Here is a 24,706-nt window from a genome sequence, read left to right as displayed (position 1 = left end):
AATGCTAGGATTACTGTATAGGACCCTACAGACTACATATCTATGATCTATTATTCCCACTATGGAAATGTAGAGTCTTCCTATTCTGACTTGATTGGAATTTATTTATTTATTCCCATTATGTATTAATTATAAGGCACATTAAATGATATATGGTAAGAAATTTTAAAAAATTAATTCCTCTTCCCACCCAGTATGAACTCACTGCCAATTTCTTCACTAACAAAAAAAGACATTTTCACCTAATCTGGACTGCTCTTCCTTTTCTTGATTATTTAATTCTGTCCACCCTGCAAGGACCAATTTTTTTAAATTAATTAATTAATTAATATATTTATTTATGGCTGCAGTTGGGTCTTTGTCGCTGCGTAGAGGCTTTCTCTAGTTGCGGCAAGTGGGGGCTTCTCTTTGTTGCAGAGCACGGGCTCTAGGCGTGCGGGCTCGGTAGTTGCGGCTCGCGGGCTCTAGAACGCAGGCTCAGTAGTTGTGGCGCACAGGATTAGTTGCTCTGTGGCACGTGGGATCTTCCCGGACCAGGGCTCAAACCTATGTCCCCTGCATTGGCAGGCGGATTCCCAACCACTGAACCACCAGGGAAGTCCCAATTTTTTTTGGCCTCGCCGGGCAGCTTGCAGGATCTTAGTTCCCCGCCCAGGGATTGAACCCGGGCCCTCGGCAGTGAAAGTGCCAAGTCCTAACCACTGGACCGCCAGAGAATTCCCTGCAAGGAGCAATTTAAGTCTCTCTACTTTTCCACAGTAACGTCACTGACTACTTACGTATCACTGATGTTTGAACACATGTATCATTTAATCTGCGCCACATACTTTAACACTTAAATATATACTGTCTTATATCATTCAATGATATTATAGTTTATTGTCATTAATCCGACCTGATTACACACTACAAAATATCTGAGGCAGTCCCTTTGTCCTAGTCTTGGGTCAAGTAAGGACTAAAAAAGTACATGAATACTTGACAGCCATAGCTATCACCGTCACTGCAATGAAGACTCAAAGCATTACAATGTATAACACGACAACTCTGCTGGAAAGAAAGGGCACTTAAGAAAAAGACAATAAAATAAAAGTTATAAATAGATTCAGAGGAATTTTAAAAAGTTATCAGTATATTTTGAGGCTACCTCAAATGACAAAAGTTAAAAGAAATAAAGAAAATGAGTAGTCATTTTATGTAAGAGAGTAAGAATACAGAACACCTACCTACACAGGACAGTAACGAGAACGTTTATTTATGGTGATGGATTGTGATGGAGAACACTGAGGAGGAGGAGTGGAAAGAATAAGACCTCAACCACCATCTCCAAGCTTGTGAGAGTTTTCAGAAATGACTTGCCCAAGCTCAAATAAATTATACAGAAACAAGATTAGAAAGTAGATATTCTGATAAGTAAAATTATTACTGAATTCAAAAACATACAATTACCATTTTTGAAGTACAGTGAATGAAACATAAGGAATATATGAATGTTTTATCTGCCATCTGCCCCTTTCAGGAAAATCTGTACACCTAAGACACATACACACCTTCGCACGCGTCCCAGCACCACCACCACCAGGCCGCAAAGTAAATGACAGGAATGTCTTGGTTACCCTATGCCTCACCCTGCCCGATTAAAGAAAAGCAGCTGATTAAAGGCGTACCTATTCTCACGAGACTAATGTGATGCTAATTACACACGACAAGTTGTCGTACTTGATAATAAGCCATGTGGAAAACCTAAACCAGAAAAAGTCTACTGCTGTCAGGATACAAAAGGCTATTTCTTTAATAACCAATGACACAGACAGATTCACTGCTTTTCACTCAACCAGCCCCCACCCCACCCTGATTTCAAAAGCACAGAGCTAGGCAGTACCACCAATGCAGCATAAATCCTGCACTATAAACCCAGAAAAATATCTCAAAGATAAACAGACATTAGTACACTAAATCCCACCCACCTCCGTGTCAAAGGAATGGTCAGGTGAGTCAGCAATCATCATACTCCAGCCCTGAAATGCACTCAAGATGAATATCAGACCAACAAGCTTAGAACAGCTGTATGTATGGCCTAGACCTTCCAGAGCAAATGCTTTCTAAATCTATGGTTCCCCAAACTGGGGCACATTAAAATTACTGAGAGAATATTAAATAATAATGAAGTAATAATTAAAGATACAGATTCCCAGGACCCAGTATGAAGCATCTGGTTCAGTAGGTCTGGGGCAGGGCTCCATAATCTTTGTTTTAGTAAGTGTTCAGGCAATTAGACTTGACAAATACTGCTCTTGACAACCCAAATAATTATAATCAAATTATAATCAAATCAGATTATAATCAAACATCTACTGAATTGTACAGACAACATAGTTCAATTATTCATTCAATAGCAAAAACAAATACTCCAAATGATACCATACTGGACGAGTAAGAAACCAGATTTTTAAGAAACAAATTCTGGACTTCCCCACTGGTGCAGTGGTTGAGAGTCTGCCTGCCAGTGCAGGGGACACGGGTTTGAGCCCTAGTCTGGAAAGATCCCACATACCACGGAGCAACTAAGCCCACGCGCCACAACTACTGAGCTCGCGTGCTGTAACTACTGAAGCCCGTGTGCCCAGAGCCCACGCTCCACAAGAGAAGCCACTGCAATGAGAAGCCCGTGCACCGCAACCAAGAGTAGCCCCTGCTCGCCACAACTAGAGAAAGCTCACGCACAGCAACGAAGACCCAACACAGCTAAAAAAGAAAAAAAAAAAAAAAAGAAACAACAAAATTCCAAAAGAGTCAATCATAACAGTAGTTTCCAAGCTCCAGTGTTACCACATCCCCAGCTATCCTGCAGATTAGGGGAGAGATTTGAGGAAGGATGGATCTAAAGAGAAGAATGCAAAGAAAATCCAACGAGCACCCACTCAAACTCTGGGTTCATAGTAGTCAGGATCAAACATCTCCTGTTCCTCATAGAAAGAATGTAAAAAAAATAAACAGTACACATCTCTGGAAATAATGAATTGTGAACCACTACTGGGATCAGGTTATGAGAATCTGTCTTGAAAGGTTGATTTGAGATGGTGATACTCCCCAAAGTGATCTACAGATTCAATGTCATCCCTATCAAAACTCCAACTGCAAGGCTTCCCTGGTGGCGCAGTGGTTAAGAATCCACCTGCCAATGCAGGGGACACGGGTTCGAGCCCTGGTCCGGGAAGATCCCACATGCCGCGGAGCAACTAAGCCCGTGCGCCACAACTACTGAGCCTGTGCTCTAGAGCCCACGAGCCACAACTACTGAAGCCTGCGCGCCTCGAGCCCATGCTCCACAGCAAGAGGAGCCACCGCACCACAACGAAAGTAGCCCCCACTCACTGCAACTACAGAAAGCCGCGCACAGCAATGAAGAACCAATGCAGCCAAAAATAAATAAATAAAATAAATTTATTTTTTAAAAAAAGGATGTTCAACATCATTGGCTACTAGGGAAATGCAAATTAAAACCACAATGAGGTGCCACTGCACACCAGGAGTACAGCTATAACAAAAAACATGTACAATAGCAAGTTTGGCAAAGATGAAGAGAAACTGGAACCCCCATACACTGCTGGCGGGAATGGTACAGCCACTTTAGAAGACAGCTTGGTAGTTTCTTACAAAGCTAAACATACCCTTACCATACAATCTAGCAATCATGCTCCTTGATATTACCCAAATGAGTTGAAAACTTGTATCTACATAAAAACCTGCACATGAATGTTTATAATAGCTTTATATATAATTGCCAGAACTTGGAAGTAACCAAGATGTTCTTCAATAGGAGAATGGGATTAAAAAACTATGGTACATCCATACAATGATATATTATTCAGAAATAAAAAGAAATGAGCTACCACAGTGAGATACCACTTCACACCGGTTAGGATGATTGTTACAAAAAAAGCAGGAAACAACAAGCATTGGTGAGGGTGTGGAGTAGTTGGAACCCCCGTGCACTGCTGATTGGAATGTAAAATGATGCAGCTACTGTGGGAAAAAAAGGATGGCACGTCCTCAAAAAAATTAAACATAGAATGACCCACCAATTCTACACCTGGGTACATGCCCAAAAGAATTGAAAGCAGAGATTCAAACAGATTATTTGTACACACATGTTCGTAACAGCACTGTTCACAACAGTCGACAGGTAGAAATAATCCAATATCCATCAGTAAACAGGTAAACAAAATGTGCTTATGCATACAATGTAGTATGATCCAGCATTAAAGAGGAGTACAATTCTGAAACAGGCTACAACATGGATGCACCTTAAAGACATTATACTAAGCAAAATAAGCCAGATGCAAAAGAACAAATATCGTGCGATTCCACTCAAATGAGATTCAGAGACAGAAAGTAGAATAGTGTTTGCCTAGGGAGGGAGAAGAGGGGAGAATTGGGGGTTAGTGCTTAACGGCTGAACGAGTAACAAGCCAGCATCACGACGTGTATTTGACAGCCACATGACTAATTAACAGACATGAACTGACTCGCCTTCCTAACCTGAGAAATGTCTTACTAAATCCCGATTAATGACTACAACATCAAGGTGCTCTATATTAAGAGATGCAAAGTTGAACGTAACAAGTTATTATCTGGCATCATATATGCAAGTCAACAGGACTTCTACTAGTCAGAATATATAATCTTGAACATATGCAACAAACGAACACAGTCTGGAAGAGCTGACAACTTCTGGAAAAGTTCAGAGTTAACTATTTATGGAAAAGTATGTACCCAGCACATGACTCACTTAGGAAAAAATGAATGACATTTACCGTGACAGCAATCTTGAGTCATGAATAGGGTCACCTCCTTTAGCCTCTTCTTGTCACACCTATTGCTTCATGAATTTGAAACCACCCCCAACCACATTGCACCAATGCACGCTACAGGAGGCCCTATTTAGAAGAGCACAGCATAGAAGGGAGTTGTACGTCACATCGTAGAGAACAAATTGGACAGCAAGGCAGCAAAGACAGCAAGGAGAGCCTGATGTTTCCTTCTATGAAGTTAGCATACACATTTGTATTTATGTATTGACATAATACTCTGTACTTAGGCTTAAGGAAACAATAAAAGGATAACAGCCAAATTTCAAAAACAAAACAAAAACATCAAAGCAGGTAAACTCCTCAGATCCTACAATGCTCAGGTAGAAAAAAATTCTATGCTCAAGCAGGGGGGAAAAAGTTGATCAACACAGGCTTATGTAATTGCTTAAGGTCCTTACAAACTTAATAAATCACAGGGGTTGAAAAGGCCTGGTTTTTTGTGAGCATGAAGTCTGTTACAGTTAAGAAATATCATAAGTGGAATTTGGGTAGATGGGGAAGTACTTTATGTATTAGGGTGACCAACTCACCCAGTTTGCCCAGGATTTTCCCAGTTTTACTCACCCCTGGGCAAACTGGACAGCTGGTCACCCTAATGTGTAAATATGGGAGATATGTTAATTAGGACAGGGTAGTCTATGCTGCAGTGATAAATAAAGCCTGCAATTTCAGCAACTTAACCCAAAGGTCCATCTCTCCCTTGTGCTCCGTATCTAACCTGGAAAATTGGATGCAAGGAAACTGTGTCATACAGTCACTCAGCAACCCTGCCTGATGGTGGTCCTGCCCTACTACAACTATGCCCTTAGGAACATACATCCCCCTTAAATCCAGAAGGCAAGGGAAGAAGAATCGGGAGGAGGCATACTGACTCTTAAATGTCACAGCCTACAAGTGCCACAAACCCCATGCACTCACATTTCACTGGCTAGGACTAGTTGTATGGCCCTGCCTAAATGCAGTTTCCCAGGGGCCCGGGAAGGAGACAAGAACAGACAGGGGAAGCAGCAGGAACCACTACCGGAGAAGTCTACTATTCTAGAGCAGCTCAGCTCAAGGGGAAAAATACAGATAGGAATAAGCATAGCTCGTTTACATTCCAAGGCAATGACAGACATGAGACACAACAGGTAACAGGATCAGGAAAACCAGCGAAAGTCTCTTTTGTAGAACAGCCTGAGGGAAAAGGGAGGAACTGTGGGTTCTGGATGTAAGAGATGACCCCTGTGTTTCAAGCCTGGATAGCAGGTGGTACCCTTAACAAATCACTGTAAGAACAGGGGCTAGCTTAGAGAGGAAGGTAAAAAACTGAGTTCTAGACCTGTGTGTCTAATAATATTACAGCCACTAGCCACATGCAGCTTTTTAAGTTTAAATAAAAATCAAACAAAATTAAAAATTCAGTTTCTCAGTTGCACTAGTCATATTTCAAGCATTCACATGTGATTGTGACTGTAATACTGAAAAGAGCAGATATAGAACATTTTCATCACTGCATAAAGTTCTATTAAATAGTGCTTTTCTAGACCTATCAGGCTATAACTAGTAGGGGAAGGTTTTAGAAATGTAAATGAAGCTAGAACCGGAAAGAAAATCTGCAGGCTAACAGATTGCCTTTTACCAGCAAATACTGGTGAACATCCTAAATATCCTACAGTAGGAGACTGTAGATATCTATTTATTGATGTGGACAGATGTTCAAGTATACTGTTAATTTTTTAAATGTCACAAAATGGCATGTACATGATCTCATTTTTGTAAACCATAAATTCAACTTTATATGTATCTATAAGAGTGGGAAAATATTAATATTTCAACATTTCAGTTACTGGATTATAGGATTTTTTCTTTCACTTTTTTACTTTTCTAAATACTTTCAAATACATATATATATAACTTATATAATTAAAAAGAATTATTTTAGTAAAAAAAGAAATATGATTAAAGGAAACGGATTTGGGCTTAATATAAAAAAACAACAGGGACTTCCCTGGTGGTGCAGTGGTTAAGAATCCGCCTGCCAATGCAGGGGGCATGGGTTCGATCCCTGGTCCAGGAAGATCCCACATGCCACGGAGCAACTAAGCCCATGTGCCACAACTACTGAGCCCACGTGCCACAACTACTGACACCCGCGTGCCTAGAGCCCGCACTCCGGGACAAGAGAAGCCACCACAATCAGACGCCCGCGCACCGCAACCAAGAGTAGCCCCTGCTCACTTCAACCAGAGAAAGCCCGTGCGCAGCAACGAAGACCCAACGCAGACAAAAATAAAAAAACAAAAACAAAAACACAGCATTTAGTTTTGTGCATAAATAGACTGAGCTCCTCAATAATAATGAGAAAAACAATGTTCCTTCTGCACTGTCATTGGGGGTTAGCAAATTAGGGCCCATCAGCCAAACCTGCCCCCTGCATATTTTTACACAGTCCACAAGCTAAGAATGGCTTTTACGTCTTTACATGCCTGAAAAAAAGGCAAGATTAGTACTTCTTGACATGTAAAAATCACAGGAAATTCCGTGCCCGTAAATAAAGCGTAACTGAGCCACGCTCACCCAGCTGTGCGTTCCCCACACTGCTCCAGCGACAGTGGAGACGAGCCGCCCACAGAGCCCACGCAGTAGGGACACTGCAGGGACAAGAGGGCACCGTCGCACCCCCAGCCTCACTGCACCTGTGTACGAGCACATGCCAACACCAGAACAGAGCTGGACTCGGGACGTAGTGCTCCTCAGACACAGGGGAGCACAGATCATCCTGTCACCGCACGAGACGGCACAGTCCCGGGTGGCCTGGCTGTGCGAAGGAGCACGACGTGCGCCATTGTCGCCAGGCTGAAGGCACTCATCACCGGATTCCCAACTCACGACAGTCCATCAGAAAAATCAGAAAATTTTAAATGTAACATCTCATCACGAATTTCCTTGTGAAATAAGCAATGAAAACGAGGTCACAACCAAAGTCTCTAAGGGGCTCCACTGTTAGCCAAGGAAGGAAATTGTGTTCGACTGCAGCAGCTGAAGAAATGTGTCCAGAAAAAACAAAAGTTGAATACTATTCGTCTTTTGAAGAGAACAGCTGCTCCGTGAGTTGAGGACACTGAAACAACATCAACAATTAACTGAACTACAAGGCGACGACTCTGAGGGGCCTTCCTCGGCCCCGACAGACGCCTAAGGCTCAGCGGTCACCTCTTCTAGGGGCAGCGCCACGCCAGAACCGACTCAAGAGCCGCCACAGCCTGCAGAGAGCAACCATGCACGGGACGCCTGCAAAGAAGCCGTGGAGACGCGGATTCACCACACCCCGGAGCGGAACCCGCCAAGCTGTGTTACTGATGGTGGCAAAACTGTGCGGAGCAGAAAAAGACGAATTTACAAGGACTGAAAATGCAAGGTATTTAAAACCTATGCTCGTTCACTGCAGTCCTCAGTAGGTACTCTGGAAAATATTTAAATCTATCCTGTCTAATGAGCCAGGAGTCTCAACAGTGAACTTCACTCGCTGTCATGGACTTAATCATTAGCTTTATGAATTTTTGTCAGAAGTCTAAGCTGGATATCCTGACATACCCTATCACACAGCAGTTCAACGTCTAAAGAGTGGTAGCATTTCACTGCAATTTTTTGAGCTCAAAAGTGACACCAAAGTTTTTCTGAGAAAGAAGAACCGCCCTCAACCACTATTATCAAATGATGAATAGCTTTGGAAACTAGCTTTCACTGCAGACTTGAAAATGTTTCTTAATGAACTAAAGCTAAAATCACAAGGCCTGCTGTTGGCCAACCCTGCCCTGGACAATGTCCCTAAGAGTCAATGGCACCCCCCTGGACTGAGAAGGCCGTCTTACCCAGGGACACACTGACTCCTGGGTCCACTGTTCCCTGGTGTGGGAGTTCATGTCACACAGGTAACAACCAGGAACCTATCCTTATCTTTAGCTACCACAGCCCATGAGACGGCAGCCCTAGGAGATCAGCAGGTTAGTCTAAATGGCCTTGTGTGGAGCACAAGAGACTGGTCTTGGCCTACATCCTGGATGAACAGGGAGGAGTACGTGTGGCTACCAACACCTTCTGCTGAGCTGGATTATTATGACTGGTTAGGTGGAACGATCCACACATGCTAATGAAGAAAAAGACGTGTGTATCTGAAAAAAGTCCTACTAGTCCCTCTGGGACTTACTCGCTTGGCTGAATCTGGGGTCCTGAGGTGGATGGCTGAGATCAACACTGCAGAATTATCTCCATTATGCTAATTTGGATTCTGTTGATAATAACCTCAATCAGGTGTTACATGAAACAAATGGATGGATTTCACTGCATGTAATCTGAGGGGCAGATTGCTGGAAGCAGCAGCCTGCTATGAGCCCCAGGCATCCTTGCACGGCCTTGCTGAGCAGGACAAACTGAAGGCCTAACTGTCCTCTGACCGAGCCCTCTCCACAGCTAGCAGTGAAGACAATCAGGCAGGTCCAACGACCACATGACTGCTCACTCCTCGGGAAAGGGAACTTGACTCGCTTACTGTTTGCTGCAGAAGGCACTGAGCCCTCAGGACCGGGCTCCTCAGTTGCACCACAACTCCTGCTTGAAAGGCCACCACGTGGGTTCATGGCATTGCCCTATGGTCCTTGAGGGCAGGGGAACCACTGCCGCCACAGTAACACTCCTGCTGTTTGCTGGGCTAGAGTATTAAACTGTCTTGCTCTAATCCACTGAGTCCTGATGTCTACTTTGGGCACCTATGGAATTAGGAGGTTGAAGTATAAAAACCACATGTGTTTCATGAAATTAATTCCCAGAATCTTTCTCCCAAGCTGAAATACTGAAGACATAATCCCTGCCTCAGGGGACCTAACCATTTATGGAGTAAACACTATCAACACAGCTACTCAGCTGGACTCCCAGCAAGTCTATTATGATAGATGCTCACCTGAGTCTTAAAACAACAGAATCCAGCATTTTCAGAAGTTATAGTTAGTTCTTAAGACAATGTTTAGGGACCTCCCTGGTGGTCCAGTGGGTAAGACTGTGTGCTCCCAGTGCGGGGGGCCCAGGTTCAACCCTTAGTCGGGGAACTAGATCCCGCATGCATGCCGCAACTAAGAAGCTGGCATGCTGCAACTAAAGAGCCCGCGTGCCGCAACTAAGACCTGGCACAACCAAAAAAAATAAAAAGACAATGTGTAAAAACTTAAAAAGATGTGCTACATGGTATGACAACCTATAGGACACATATTTATTTTAAATGGCAAGCTCCTCATAAAAATATTACTCTGGGGCCTCCCTGGTGGCGCAGTGGTTGAGAGTCCGCCTGCCGATGCAGGGGATACGGGTTCGTGCCCCGGTCTGGGAGGATCCCATATGCCGCGGAGCGGCTGGGCCCGTGAGCCATGGCCGCTGAGCCTGCGCGTCCGGAGCCTGTGCTCCGCGACGGGAGAGGCCACGGCAGTGAGAGGCCCGCGTACCGCAAAAAAAAAAAAAAAAAAAAAAAAAAAAAAAATATTACTCTGATTCAGCAGTTTGACTCTAGACAATTTAGAAAAGCAAATAACTGGGGAAAAGCAAAAAGCAACACATAGAAGCTCTCTTAACTACCCTCCACAAGTGATGTGCTGAGTTACAAGACCCAGTGCGGGTTGAGCACACGTGTACAGGGCGTGTGCCTACCAAGAATCAGTTATCGTTCTCCCAGCCTGTTTAGGAAAGTTATACTGGGAATACTGGGACTTCCCTAGAGGTCCAGTGCTTAGGACTCTGTGCTTCCACTGTAAGGGGCACGGGTTCAATCCCTGATCGGGGAACTAAGATCTCACAAGCTGCACAGCACGGCCAAAAAACAACATTATACTGGTCACTGAAATTCTGTAATTTATTTAAAACCACAGATATCGTTGAAAGATGACATGCAAAGAGGTGTAATATTTCTATGAAAGCTAAATTAAACGTTTTGAGAAGTGCCTTTAAAAATACCACATCAAATTGGGTGTGAGAGAAACAACTGTAAAAGATTAGGGGGGAAATCATAAAAATCTAGAATGACTCTTCAAAGAAATTGCTTTACAAGTGTCTTTATGTTCTTGCTCCACTTTAAATAAGCATACATTTAAAACTATAGGTAATAGATATGGAGATATGGTTTATGGTAGAAAGATGACATGGACTTCCAATCAACAGACCCATATTCAAAAACAAAAAAGCCTTGGCTGTACACCAAAATTGCTATGTACATTTATTAACATTTTAAGTTAGAATTTCTTATCATAACCTCTTTATTTAGGATACCCTCTTGCCTTGACTTTTATAAATTAAATTCCTACTACCAGCATTAGTGACCTGGGTGGCCCGGCGAACAAGACTCCGAGCTCCCAATGCAGGGGTCCAGGGTCGATCCCTGATCAGTGAATTAGATCCCACAAGCCGCAACTAAAAGATCCCACATGCACAACGAAGATCACGTGTGCCGCAACTAAGACCCGGTTCAGCCAAATAAATAAATAAATAAATATTTTTAAAAATTTAAAAAAAGGGGGTGGTGCTCTGTGGTAAACCAAACCCTGCACACAGCAGTGCTATTGATGTTTAAGATGACACACTTACACATGCAACAATGGAGATAAAATACACAAACACGCAAACACGTTTTAAGGTAAAACTGAATGGGCTTCCCTGGTGGCGCAGTGGTTGAGAGTCTGCCTGCCGATGCAGGGGACACGGGTTCGAGCCCTGGTCTGGGAGGATCCCGCACGCCGCGGAGCGGCTGGGCCCGTGAGCCACAATTACTGAGCCTGCGCGTCTGGAGCCTGTGCTGCGCAACAAGAGAGGCCGCGATAGTGAGAGGCCTGCGTGCGCACTGCGATGAAGAGTGGCCCCCGCTTGCCACAACTAGAGGAAGCCCTCGCGCAGAAACGAAGACCCAACACAGCCATAAATTAATTAATTTAAAAAATATATAAAATATATTAAAAAAAAAACTGAAAAAAATCGCAAATAACTGATTACAACTATTTGAAAACTATATGCATACTGATTAATATCAGAGGACAACAGAAAGTAAAATAGCTGCTGTGTGAGTTTGGTGAAATAATCAATATTTCGTATCACATTTTCTTTTATGAGTTTTTAAAGCCATTTTCAAGTAATTTTGTTTAAACAGCCACCTACCTCGGGATACTTAAACTATGATTCGAAGTTTAAAAACAGAACACAACCACTAGTTACATGTCAGCATTTCAATGACCTTTCTTAGGACATCTTTGGTCATCCCTCCTGCTAGAAGGGTACTGGAGCCCATCATTTCTCAATCTCAACACTACCCTTTTTTACAAATTTTATTTATTTTTTAAATTTTATTATTTTTTTAACATCTTTATTGGAGTATAATTGCTTTACAATGGTGTGTTAGTTTCTGCTTTATAACAAAGTGAATCAACTATACATATACATATATCCCCATATCTCCTCCCTCTTGCGTCTCCCTCCTACCCCCCCTATTCCACCCCTCTAGGTGGTCACAAAGCACCAAGTTGACCTCCCTGTGCTATGCGGCTGCTTCCCACTAGCTATCCGTTTTACATTTGGTAGTGTATATATGTCTCTCACTTTGTCACAGCTTACCCTTCCCCCTCCCCATGTCCTCAAGTCCATTCTCTACATCTATGTATTTTTGTCCTGCCCCTAGGTTCATCAGAACCCATGTTTTTTTTTTTAGATTCCATATATATGTGTTAGCATATGGTATTTGTTTTTCTCTTTCTGACTTACTTCACTCTGTACTACAGACTCTAGGTCTATCCACCCCACTACAAACAACTCAGTTTTGTTTCTTTTTATGGCTGAGTAATATTCCATTGTATATATGTGCCACATCTTCTTTATCCATTCATCTTTCGATGGACACTTAGGTTGCTTCCATGTCCTGGCTATTGTAAATAGTGCTGCAATGAACACTGTGGTACGTGACTCCTTTTGAATTATGGTTTTCTCCAGGGGTATGCCCAGTAGTGGGACTGCTGGGTCATATGGTATTTCTGTTTTTAGTTTATTAAGGAACCTCCATACTGCTCGCCATAGTGGCTGTATCAATTTACATTCCCACCAACAGTGCAAGAGGGTTCCCTTTTCTCCACACCCTCTCCAGCATTTATTGTTTGTAGATTTTTTTATGATGGTCGTTCTGACCGGTGTGAGGTGATACCTCACTGTAGTTTTGATTTGCATTTCTTGAATGATTAGTGATGTTGAGCATCTTTTCATGTGTTTGTTGGCAATCTGTATATCTTCTTTGGAGAAATGTCTATTTAGGTCTTCTGCCCACTTTTGGATTGGATTGTTTCGTTTATTGATATCGAGCTGCATGAGCTCCTTGTATATTCTGGAGATTAATCCTTTGTCTGCTGCTTTGTTTGCAAATATTTTCTCCCATTCTCAGGGTTGCCTTTTCGCCTTATTTATGCTTTCCTTTGCTGCACAAAAGCTTTTAAGTTTCATTAGGTCCCCTTTGTTTATTTTTGTTTTTATTTCCATTTCTCTAGGAGGTGGGTCAAAAGGGATCTTGCTGTTATTTATGTCATAGAGTGTTCTGCCTGTATTCCTCAAAGAGTTTTATAGTGTCTGGCCTTACATTTAGGTCTTTAATCCATTTTGAGTTTATTTTTGTGTATGGTGTTAGGGAATGTTCTAATTTGTTTTACATGCAGCTGTCCAGTTTTCCAAGCACCACTTACTGAAGAGGCTGTCTTTTCTCCATTGTATATCCTTGCGTCCTTTATCAAAGATAAGGTGACCATATGTGCATGGGTTTATCTCTGGGCTTTCTATCCTGTTCTACTGATCTATATTTCTGTTTTTGTGCCAGTACCATACTGTCTTGATTACTGTAGCTTTGTACTATGGTCTGAAGTCCAGGAGCCTGATTCCTCCAGCTCTGTTTTTCTTTCTCAAGATTGCTTTGGCTATTCAGTCTTTTGTTTCCAAATTGTGCAATTTTTTGTTCTAGTTCTGCGAAAAATGCCATTGGTAGTTTGATAGGGATTGCATTGAATCTGTAGACTGCTTTGGGCAGTATAGTCATTTTCACAATGTTGATTATTCCAATCCAAGAACATGGTACATCTCTCCATCTGTTTGTACCATCTTTAATTTCTTTCAACAGTGCCTTATAGTTTTCTGCATACAAGTCTTTTGTCCCCTTAGGTAGGTTTATTCCTAGTTATTTTATTCTTTTTGTTGCAGTGGTAAATGGGAGTGTTTCCTTAATTTCTCTGTCAGATTTTTCATCATTAGTGTATAGGGATGTGAGAGATTTCTGGGCATTAATTTTGTACCCTGCTGCTTTACCAAGTTCCTTGATTAGCTCTAGTAGTTTTCTGGTAGCATCTTTAGGATTCTCTATGTACAGTATCATATCATCTGCAGAGAGTGACAGTTTTACTTGTTCTTTTCCGATTTGGATTCCTTTTTCTTTTTCTCCTCTGATTTCTGTGGCTAAAACTTCCAAAACTATGTTAAATAATAGTGGTGAGAGTGGGCAACCTTGGCAACCTTGTCTTGTTCCTGATCTTAGAGGAAATGGTTTCAGTTTTTCACCATTGAGAACAATGTTGGCTGTTAGTGTGTCACATATGGCCTTTATTATGTTGAAGTAGGTTCCCTCTATGCCTACTTTCTGGAGAGTTTTTATCATAAATGGGTGTTGAATTTTGTCAAAAGCTTTTTCTGCATCTTTTTCTGATCATATGGCTTTTATCCTTCAATTTGTTAATATAGTGTATCCCACTGATTGATTTGCATATACTGAAGAATCCTTGCATTCCTGGGAGAAACCCCACTTGATCATGGTGTATGATCCTTTTAATGTGTTGTTGGATTCTGTTTGCTAGTATTTTGTTGAGGACTTTTGCAGCTATGTTCATCAGAGATTCTGGCCTGTAGTTTTCTTTTTTTTTGGTGACATCTTTGTCTGGTTTTGGTATCAGGGTGATGGTGGCCTTGTAAAATGAGTGTTCCTCCATCTGTTATATTTAGGAAGAGTTTGATAAGGATAGGTGTTAGCTCTTCTCTGAAAGTTTGATAGAATTCACCTGTGAAGCCATCTGGTCCTGGGCTTTTCTTTGATGGAAGATTTTTAATCACAGTTTCAATTTCAGTGCTTGTGATTGGTCTGTTTATATTTTCTATCTTCCTGGTTCAGTCTCAGAAGGTTGTGCTTTTCTAAGAATTTGTCCACTTCTTCCAGGTTGCCCATTTTATTGGCATATAGTTGCTTGTAGTAATCTCTCATGATCCTTTGTGTTTCTGCAGTGTCAGTTGTTACTTCTCCTTTTTCATTTCTAATTCTGTTGACTTGAGTCTTCTCCCTTTGTTTCTTGATGAGTCTGGCTAATGGTTTATCAATTTTGTTTATCTTCTCAAAGAACGAGCTTTTAGTTTTATTGCTCTTTGCTACTGTTTCCTTCATTTCTTTTTCATTTATTTATGAAATAAATAACTGCTGACTTTTTTGTTGTTCTTCTTCTTTCTCTAATTGCTTTAGGTGTAAGGTTAGGTTGTTTATTTGAGATTTTTCTTGTTTCTTGAGGTAGGATTGTATTGCTATAAACTTCCCTCTTAGAACTGCTTTTGCTGCATCCCATAGGTTTTAGGTAGTTGTGTTTTCATTGTCATTTGTTTCTAGGTATTCTTTTGATTTCCTCTTTGATTTCTTCAGTGATCTCTTGGTTATTTAGTAGCGTATTGTTTAGCCTCCGTGTGTTTGTATTTTTTACGGTATTTTTCCTGTAATTGATATCTACTCTCATAGTGTTGTGGTTGGAAAAGATCTTGATACAATTTCAGCTTTCTTAAATTTACCAAGGCTTGATCTGTGACCCAAGATATGGTCTATCCTGGAGAATGTTCCATGAGCACTTGAGAAGAAAGTGTATTCTGTTGTTTTTGGATGGAATGTCCTATAAATATCAATTAAGTCCATCTTGTTTAATGTGTCATTTAAAGTTTGTGTCTCCTTATTTATTTTCATTTTGGATGATCTGTCCATTGGTGAATGTGGGGAGTTAAAGTCCCCTACTATTATCGTGTTACTGTCTATTTCCCCCTTTATGGCTGTTAGCATTTGCCTTATGTATTGAGGTGCTCCTGTGTTGGGTGCTTAAATATTTACAATTGTTAAATCTTCTTCTTGGATTGATCCCTTGATCATTTGTAGTGTCCTTCTTTGTCTCTTGTAATAGTCTTTATTTTAAAATCTATTTTGTCTGACATGAGAATTACTACTCCAGCTTTCTTTTGATTTCCATGTGCATGGAGTATCTTTTTTTTTCCATCCCCTCACTTTCAGTATGTGCCCCTAGGTCTGAAGTGGGTCTCTTGTAGACAGCTTACATATGGGTCTTGTTTTCGTATCCATTCAGCCAGTCTATGTCTTTTGGTTGGAGCATTTAATCCATTTACATTTAAGGTAATTATCAATATGTATGTTCCTATTACCATTTTCTTAATTGTTTTGGGTTTGTTTTTATAGGTCTTTTCCTTCTCTTGTTTTTCCTGCCTAGAGAAGTTCCTTTCGCATTTGTTGTAAAGCTGGTTTGGTGGTGCTGAATTCTCTTAATTTTTGTTTATCTGTAAAGGTTTTAATTTCTCCATTGAATCTGAATGAGATCCTCCCTGGGTAGAGTAATCTTGGCTGTAGGTCTTTCCCTTTCATCACTTTCAATATGTCCCGCCGCTCCCTTCTGGCTTGCAGAGTTTCTGCTGAAAGATCCCCTGTTAACCTTATGGGGATTCCCTTGTATGTTATTTGTTGCTTTTCCCTTGCTGCTTTTAATATTTTTTCTTTGTATTTAATTCTTGATAGTTTGATTAATATGTGTCTCCATGTGTTTCTCTTTGGATTTATCCTGTACGGTACTCTCTGTGCTTCCTGGACTTGACTATGTCCTTTCCCACGTTAGGGAAGTTTTCAACTATAATGCCTTCAAATATTTTCTCAGACCCTTTCTTTCTCTCCTCTTCTTCTGGACCCCTATAATTCGAATGTTGGTGCATCTAATGTTGTCCCAGAGATCTCTGAGAATGTTCTCAATTGTTTTCAGTCTTTTTTCTTTATTCTGCTGCCTGGCAGTTATTTCCACCATTTAATCTTCCAGCTCACTTATCTGTTCTTCTGCCTCAGTTATTCTGTTATTGATTCCTTCTAGAGTATTTTTAATTTCAGTAATTGTGTTGTTCATCACTGTTTGTTTGCTCTTTAGTTCTTCTAAATCCTTGTTAAATATTTCTTGTATTTTCTGCATTCTGTTTCTAACATTTTGGATCATCTTTACTATCATTACTCTGAATTATTTTTCAGGTAGTTTGCCTATTTCATCTTCATTTATTTGGTCTTGTAGATTTTTAACCTTGCTCCTTCATCTGTAACATATTTTTTTGTCATTTCATTTTTTTTTTTTTTTTTTTTGATGATTGGTGCTGTATTCCTGTCCTACTGGTTGTTTGGCCTGAGACATCCAGCACTGGAGTTTGCAGGCAGTTGAATAGAGCTGGGTTTTGGTGCTGAGATGAGGACCTCCAGGAGGCCTCACTCCGACTGATAGTCCCTGGGGTCTGACGTTCTCTGTTAGTCCAGCAGTTTGGACTCGGAGCACCCACCACAGGAGCTTGGGCCTGATATCCGGCCTGGGAACCAAGATCCTACAAGCTGCACGGCACAGAAAAAAAAAAGAAAAAAAAAGGAAGAAAGAAAGACAAAAAGGAGCAGTACAATATCAAAAAATAAAAAACAAAATAAAATTAGTGAGATAAAAAAATGTATTAGGACAAATAAAATTATAATTGAAACAACTGCAATAAGGTAAAATAAAACCACAGCAGAAAAAAAAAAGAAAAAAAAGTGCCTTGGCCTTGGGGGGGTAGTTTAGGTGGGGTGTGAAACTTAGGCAGGGCTGAGGTTTAGGGTGGGGTGGGACTTAGACCAGTGGGGGGGGTGATGTTTGAGCATGGGGCGGAGCCTAGGCAGGGCAACCTTAAGTGTGGGGCAGGGCCTCTGCTGAGGACCTGCCCGGAGGGGGAGAGGCAGCGCGTGGAAAGGAGGGCCTCTGAAGTGTGGGGTTCTGGAGCCTGGAGGTAGGGCCCTAGTGAGTGTGTGGGGGTGGGGCTTAGGCCCAGCACACTGGAGGGGGTCTCGGACGGGGTCTCTGAGTGTGGAGGTGGGGCCCTGGCCGGGGGTGCAGGGGCGGGGCTTGGGATTAGGCCTGGAGTGCAACAGGCTCCCCGGTGCCGGAGTGGACAGAGAAAGGGCTGGACCCGTCCCCATCCAGTCCTTCACGCCCCTCCCCCACCGTCTCCCCCAGGGTCTCCCCAGTTGCTGCTGGACCCCTAACCGTGGGTGGGTCCCGCTGGGTGTAGGAATTCCTCCCCTCCCCCAGCTGCCCCTCGGGGTGCCGGTCCCGGAGGTCCGGCCTTTACTTTTGCTCCCCCTTGCCTCCCTCCCACCCCCTCAGGACCCGCACGGCTTGAGGGGGCCTGGGTGGGCAGAGCATCAGGCCGGGGATCTCAGCAGGTTCCCGGGGGCCCACGTGGACAGGGGAAACCTGGCCACGCCCCCTTTTGATCCTCTGTCCTCCCAGTGGTTCCCCAAGTTCCCCCTTCGGTCGTGGGAGCCCTTCCCCTCCCCCAGCCACCCCTCAGGGGCTCCTGTCCCATCCGGCCTCCACTGCTCCTCCCCCTTCACTCCCCCTACACCCACGCCCTCCCCAGTCGCTGGGGGCTCCTCCCGTCCCCTTATAGGTGTCCGTGGTCCCCCACTGGAGCCTGGTAGGTGCCCTAGCTGTGAGGAGACATGAATTCCGCGTCACCCTACAACCAACGCTACCCTTTCTTGAGCTAAAACAGCAGAAGATAAATAAGAACTACCTCCACGGCTGCAGTAAAAATCTATGGATAAGAATATTTAAGATGATGATGTTGCATCTTAAGGAAGAAGATTAATTCAGCCTCTACTAACTGTTTTAAGCTTCGTTTGGCAAATTATTTAAAGAAGGATATATACAACTTCGCAATACAAAGAACTGTGCTAAAAACTCTCTAAGTCTGATAGACTGTTTACATCTAATATCCCTATTACTATACAAAAAATAAACAACAAGGACCTACTGTAGAGCACAGGGAACTCTATTCCATATTTTGTGATAACCTATAAGGTAAAAGAATCTGAAAAAAATAGATATATATGTATATATATAACTGAATCACTTTGCTGTACACCTGAAACTAACACAAGATTGTAAATCAACTATACTTCAATTAAAAAAAAAAAACCCTAAGAGCCTTGAAAAAAGGTAATTTGAGGAACTTAACTGTGTTATAAACTTTAAAAATAATTATATAATTATAATCTATGGCTTGCTAAGTATGAAATCTCTAAAGGCAGATGGGTTTCTGTTTATTTACATGTATTCAGTACATTTTTCCCTGTACCAATGGCAATCATTTAAAATATGGAGCTCTTGGGAATTCCCTGGCGGTCCAGTGGTTAGGACTCCATGCTTCCACTGCAGGAACCATGGGTTCGATCCCTGGTCAGGGAACTAAGATCCCGCAAGCCTCATGGTACAGCCAAAAAATAAATAAATAAAATAAAATATCGAGCTCTTAAAAAACATTAAAAGTCATGCCTCTGGGAATGGATGAGGGGATGGGAAGGGATGGAGTGGTTCTTGTTCTTTAAGAGCCTATTAGTATTATTCAATCTTATAACCAGAGCTATAAGTTACTTAGATACATATAATTTTACACACATGAAGTAATTATTACTACTTAATACAACCACCACAAGCCAAAGATAATACCTTGGGGTGCAGAAAGATGTTGCTCCTGCAGCTTCTCCAGAGAGAGGAGTCCCAAGTAGCTGAGGACAACATACTTTGTTTCATAGTGAAATCCTAGAGGCACAGTAGTAGAGGACGCCATGGGGTCGGCTGGCAGAGCTCCGGAAAGGTCTACTTACAGATGTGTAAAACCTAAAAACATAAAAGTATTTTTTCAGTTTAAAGTTTATTATAGGGGCTTCCCTGGAGACACAGTAGTTAAGCATCCACCTGCCAATGCAGGGGACATGGGTTTGAGCCCTGGTCCGGGAAGATCCCACATGCTGCAGAGCAACTGAGCCCATGCGCCACAAATACTGAGCCTGTGCTCTAGAACTCGCGAGCCACAACTCCTGAGCCCACGTGCCACAACTCCTGAAGCCTGCACACCTAGAGCCCGTGCTCTGCAACAAGAGAAGCCACTGCAATGAGAAGCCTGCGCACCACAACGAAGAGTAGCCCCTGCTCACCACAACTAGAGAAAGCCCGCGCGCAGCAACGAAGACCCAACACAGCCAAAATAAAGTAAAAATAAATAAATAAATAAATGTATAAAAAAGAAAATAAATAAAGTTTATTACATGCCAGTACATTTTCCCATTGACTCCAATTATTCAACTAAATACCAAAATAAATATTTCTCAGCCTTTTTTCCTCAGTAATCTTTAAAAAAACATAACTTCAATTTATTGACAAGTAGGAATTTATTTATTCGGATATCAGATCAAAAGCAAATTTCTGGGCTTCCCTCATGGTGCAGTAGTTAAGAATCCGCCTGCCCACGCAGGGGACATGGGTTTGAGCCCCGGTCCGGGAAGATCCCACATGCCGCGGAACAACTAAGCCCGTGCGCCACAACTACTGAGCCTGTGCTCTAGAGCCCGTGAGGCACAACTACTGAAGCCCACATGCCTAGAGCCCGTGCTCCGCAACGAGAAGCCACTGCAACGAGAAGCCCGCGCACCGCAACGAAGAGTAGCCCCTGCTCGCCACAACTAGAGAGTGCCCGCACAGCAACGAAGACCCAACGCAGCCAAAAATAAGAAATAAAAATAATAAAGTTCCCTTAAAAAAAAAAAACAAAAAAAAGCAAATTTCCCTTTCTACCTCTCCCTACTCTATTGTCACCTATGTGGCAAAAACACTAGCTCTGCCCTCTCTTTACCCTCCCCCCAGAGCCAGCATATGTTCTCTTATTTCTTTTACTAATAAAGCCTACTGAATTTCAGCTACGTCCATGGCCACACAGCTGCACACAACATTTCCCTGTTTCCTGTACAGCTTAGTGTGCTACAAGATTAGTCTGAGCCTAAGGAATAAGAGCAGAAGTTACATGTGCAATGTGGTGTGGGGGGGTGTCTCTCATTGAAGACTTCCTCTTTCCTCCTCCCTGGGTTTGAAGTGTGCATATGGCAGACACCTCACTCTGACAGGCAAACAAGGACCCCACTCCAGGGGACGGCACAAGACAGAAGGGACCCGGGTCCCTGGATGACCCCCTGGAGCAGAGCTGCCCTGCCCGCCTTGACCGCTTGCCTCTGACCCCTCTTCAAGCCACTGTATTCTGAATCTCTTCAACAGTGACTTTAACTTGCACCCTAAACAATGCAAGCACAATTCACTTCTCCATGTGGACTTAACAGCTGTTTTACATACCATGTATCCCCCTTTTTAAAAGACATACTCTCTTAGCAATTTTCAAATATGCAAGGCAGAGTTATATACTATAGTCACCAGGCTGTACATTACATCCCCAGGACTTATTTATTTCACAATCAGAAGTTTGTACCTTTTGACCCCTACTATGTACCTTAATAGTTGTTTCAAACCAAAATGTCTTACTAAGAAGTTTCCAAAGAACTGTTTTCTACTTAAAACAACGATACAGACTGTTTTAAGATCTTAAGAAATATCTGTGCATTGGGCACAAAGGCTTAAGATCAATCGCCTGCCCTCAGGAGTTTTCTATCAAGTAGAGGAAAACAAAAGCATAGAAACAAATAAGAACAATAAAATTCTATGATACGAGTCAGTATACATGAGTGGGAGGGGCAACCCAAAACAAGGAACAGGTAAGTCTCTCGGGAGAAAGAAAAAAGAAGTGGAAATCAGGCAAGGCTTTATAAGGTAAAATCTGAGCAGATCTTGGAACGTGAGTGAGCAGTCACTAACTGAACCGGCTGGGGAATGGGACGAGGTGAACTTTAGATGTCAAGTAGACCAGGAAAGGGCACAGAAGTGTCTTGGAACAGCAGGAACAACACAAAAATTAAGCATTTGACCTGGCAAAGTCCTATGATACAAGGAGGATGGGGCTCAGCAGTAGTCAGCATGTGGCCTGCCTCGGATGCTACAGGATGCTTGGAAGCTCAGATTTTATCCTGTAAGCTGGAAAATTATTTTAACCATGTCCATTAACGAACCCCCAGAACTGTATGCAAATTCTGTGTGCATGAGCATTTTTTCTGGAGGGAAAAAAACACACTCAATTTCTTTCGGTAGCCTCTCAGATTAGATCATGATGCAAAAAAACGCTAGGAACTCTGTAGAACACCAGTAGGAATCACTGAAGGGTTTTAAGCAAGAGAAGCACATGAGCAGATTATATTCTAGAAAAATCATCCTGGAGGCAGTGTGGAAGACAGAACGGAGACTGGAGGCAAGGACACAAGTTAGGGTAATACTGGAAAAATCTCAACAAGAGATGTATGAAGGCACGACCTAGAGCAGGGACACAGGAAAGGAGAAGGGGACGGAGGGAAAATATGAAGAGTTCAAAGATCTGTTAACCAACTCAAAGGCAGCTGCCAGGCAGCTGTACAGAAAGTGGTGCTGCTCCTACTTCTCAACAAGAGCTGCTCTGGGGGAGAAGGATAACAAGCTCACTTGGGGGCACACTGAGTTGTAAAACGCCCACAGCCGTCCAGGTGGAAATGAACGAAACGTTAGACATACAGGTCTTCAACTCAGAACGAGGTCTGCACTGGAAGTAGAAAGCTGTGGTCTGTGCAGAGGCGGGTCTACAGCATCACCTAAGGAGAGTGGACGGAGAGCAGCGACTTCCAAGGGGAAGGAAGCGCCAAAGCTTCCAGGAGGTGGGAGAAGGGGTGGCTTGGTTTGAAAAGCATGTTCATACTTGGAAAAGCAAACATTACCTACTGTTTGCAGATTATAAGGTATAGGAAATAAATCTGAGTAAACCTTCAATCTTCTTTGTATCACTGACTCTCAGTGAGAGGATGGGAGGGAAGAATCACATACCCCCCGCCCCCAGGCCGAGCACCACCAGAAGAGGAGCCAGAGATTTTTATTTATCAAAGGAAAAAAGGGTTTTTAAAAAACATGTTGAGAAACACTGGTTTATCTGAAAAAGAAACCCAATTAGAATTCAAGGCAAAACTACCATTGCAGGGCTGGCCAAAAAGATGAGAAGTTGTCAGAGGAGCCCGCTAAGGTCTGCAGTAGACAGTCAGAAAGGCATAAAGGGGACAGGAGGGTGTGCTCACAGTTGGGGGAGGCGCTTTGGGAAGAAGGCAGTACAAACAACACACCAAAAAAAAATGCAATGTCAGGATGATGTCCCTGACAGGATGGGCTGATCTGACTGGCAGGGCAACAGCAGAGGCCAGGGACGTGATGAGCAAATGGAGGACTTCCCTGGTGGTGCAGTGGTTAAGAATCCGCCTGCCAATGCAGGGGACACGGGTTCGACCCCGGTCTGGGAAGATCCCACATGCCACGGAGCAACTAAGCCCATGCGCCACAACTACTGAGCCCGAGTTCTACAGCCCGCAAGCCACAACTACTGAGCCTGTGTGCCACAACTACTGAGCCCAAGCGCCTAGAGCCTGTGCTCCACAACAAGAGAAGCCACCTCAATGAGAAGCCCGCACACAGAAACAAAGAGTCTGCCTCGCTCACTGCAACTAGAGAAAGCCCGCATGCAGCAACGAAGACCCAATGCAGCCAAAAATAAAATATAAATTAATTAAAAATAAAAAAGAAGAAATGAGCAGAAAAGAAAAAAAAGAGTGAATGGAAAGTGAATCAGTAGAGAAAATGGGTTTTAGTCTATTCTTTCATGGTTTGAAGGGAAGACAAGAATGGAAGATGGGGAGAGAGACAAAGGGTCTGAGAGTTCATTAATTTTGTTTTGTTTTATATACAATGAAAGAGACTTAAGCACGTTTACATTCAGTGGAGGAGCCAATGAGATATAAATAGAGAGCAAGGAATAAATTATTAAGTTCCAAAAGAGAGGAGAACAGAGCAAATCAGTAACAAAATTTAACATATAAAAAGTCTCAGAATTTTTTGGTAACAGGAAAACAGAATTACTCATCTTCTGAATAATGCTTTATATTTAAAAAAAATTGATGTTCTAGAATTTGTTATAATCAAGTTTCTTGTATTTATCCGTGCACCCCAATGTTGACCGCAGCACTATTTACAGTAGCCAAGACATGGAAACAACCTAAATGTCCACCGACAGAGGAACGGATAAAGGAGATGTGGTGGCAATAAATAATGCCATTTGCAGCAATATGGATGGACTTAGAGATGATCATACTAAGCGAAGTAAGTCAGAAAGAGAAAGACAAATGCCATATGATATCACTTACACGTGGAATCAAAAACAGGACACAAATGAACCCACCTACAAACAGAAACAGACTCATAAACATAGAAAACAGACTTGTGGTTGCCAAGGGTGAGGGGGGTGGGGGAGGGATGGATTGGGAGCTTGGGGTTAGGAGATGCACACTATAATATCAAGGATGGATAAACAACAAGATCCTACTGTATAGCACAGGGAACTATATACAATTTCCCGTGATACACCATAATGGAAAAGAATATGAAAAAGAATGTATATGTGTGTGTGTGTGTATATATATATATATATGTATGTATGTATGTATAACAATCACTTTGCTGTACAGCAGAAATTAACACAACATT

The 24,706-nt window shown here is 42.5% G+C and overlaps 1 protein-coding gene across 2 annotated transcripts in view; it reads right to left on the bottom strand.

The window, feature by feature from the left end:
* Positions 1 to 24,706, bottom strand: part of BCL2L13 (BCL2 like 13) — a 62,225-nt gene that overhangs the window by 31,069 nt on the left and 6,450 nt on the right. For both annotated transcript variants that reach the window (XR_014295309.1, XM_082635954.1), the window contains exon 2: positions 19,727 to 19,897. Coding sequence is in view for 1 of the 2 variants with exons in the window: in XM_082635954.1 (XP_082492080.1) it covers positions 19,727 to 19,847 (121 nt within the window). In the remaining variant the exon portion in view is untranslated. The remainder of the gene's footprint in view (positions 1 to 19,726; positions 19,898 to 24,706) is intronic.

This window comes from Mesoplodon mirus (genome assembly GCF_964341445.2).
Source record: "Mesoplodon mirus genome assembly, chromosome: 11".
Classification (NCBI taxonomy): Eukaryota; Metazoa; Chordata; class Mammalia; order Artiodactyla; family Ziphiidae; genus Mesoplodon; species Mesoplodon mirus.
The sequence above is the reverse complement of the archived record's forward strand: the minus strand, read 5'-3'. Positions and strand labels throughout refer to the sequence as shown.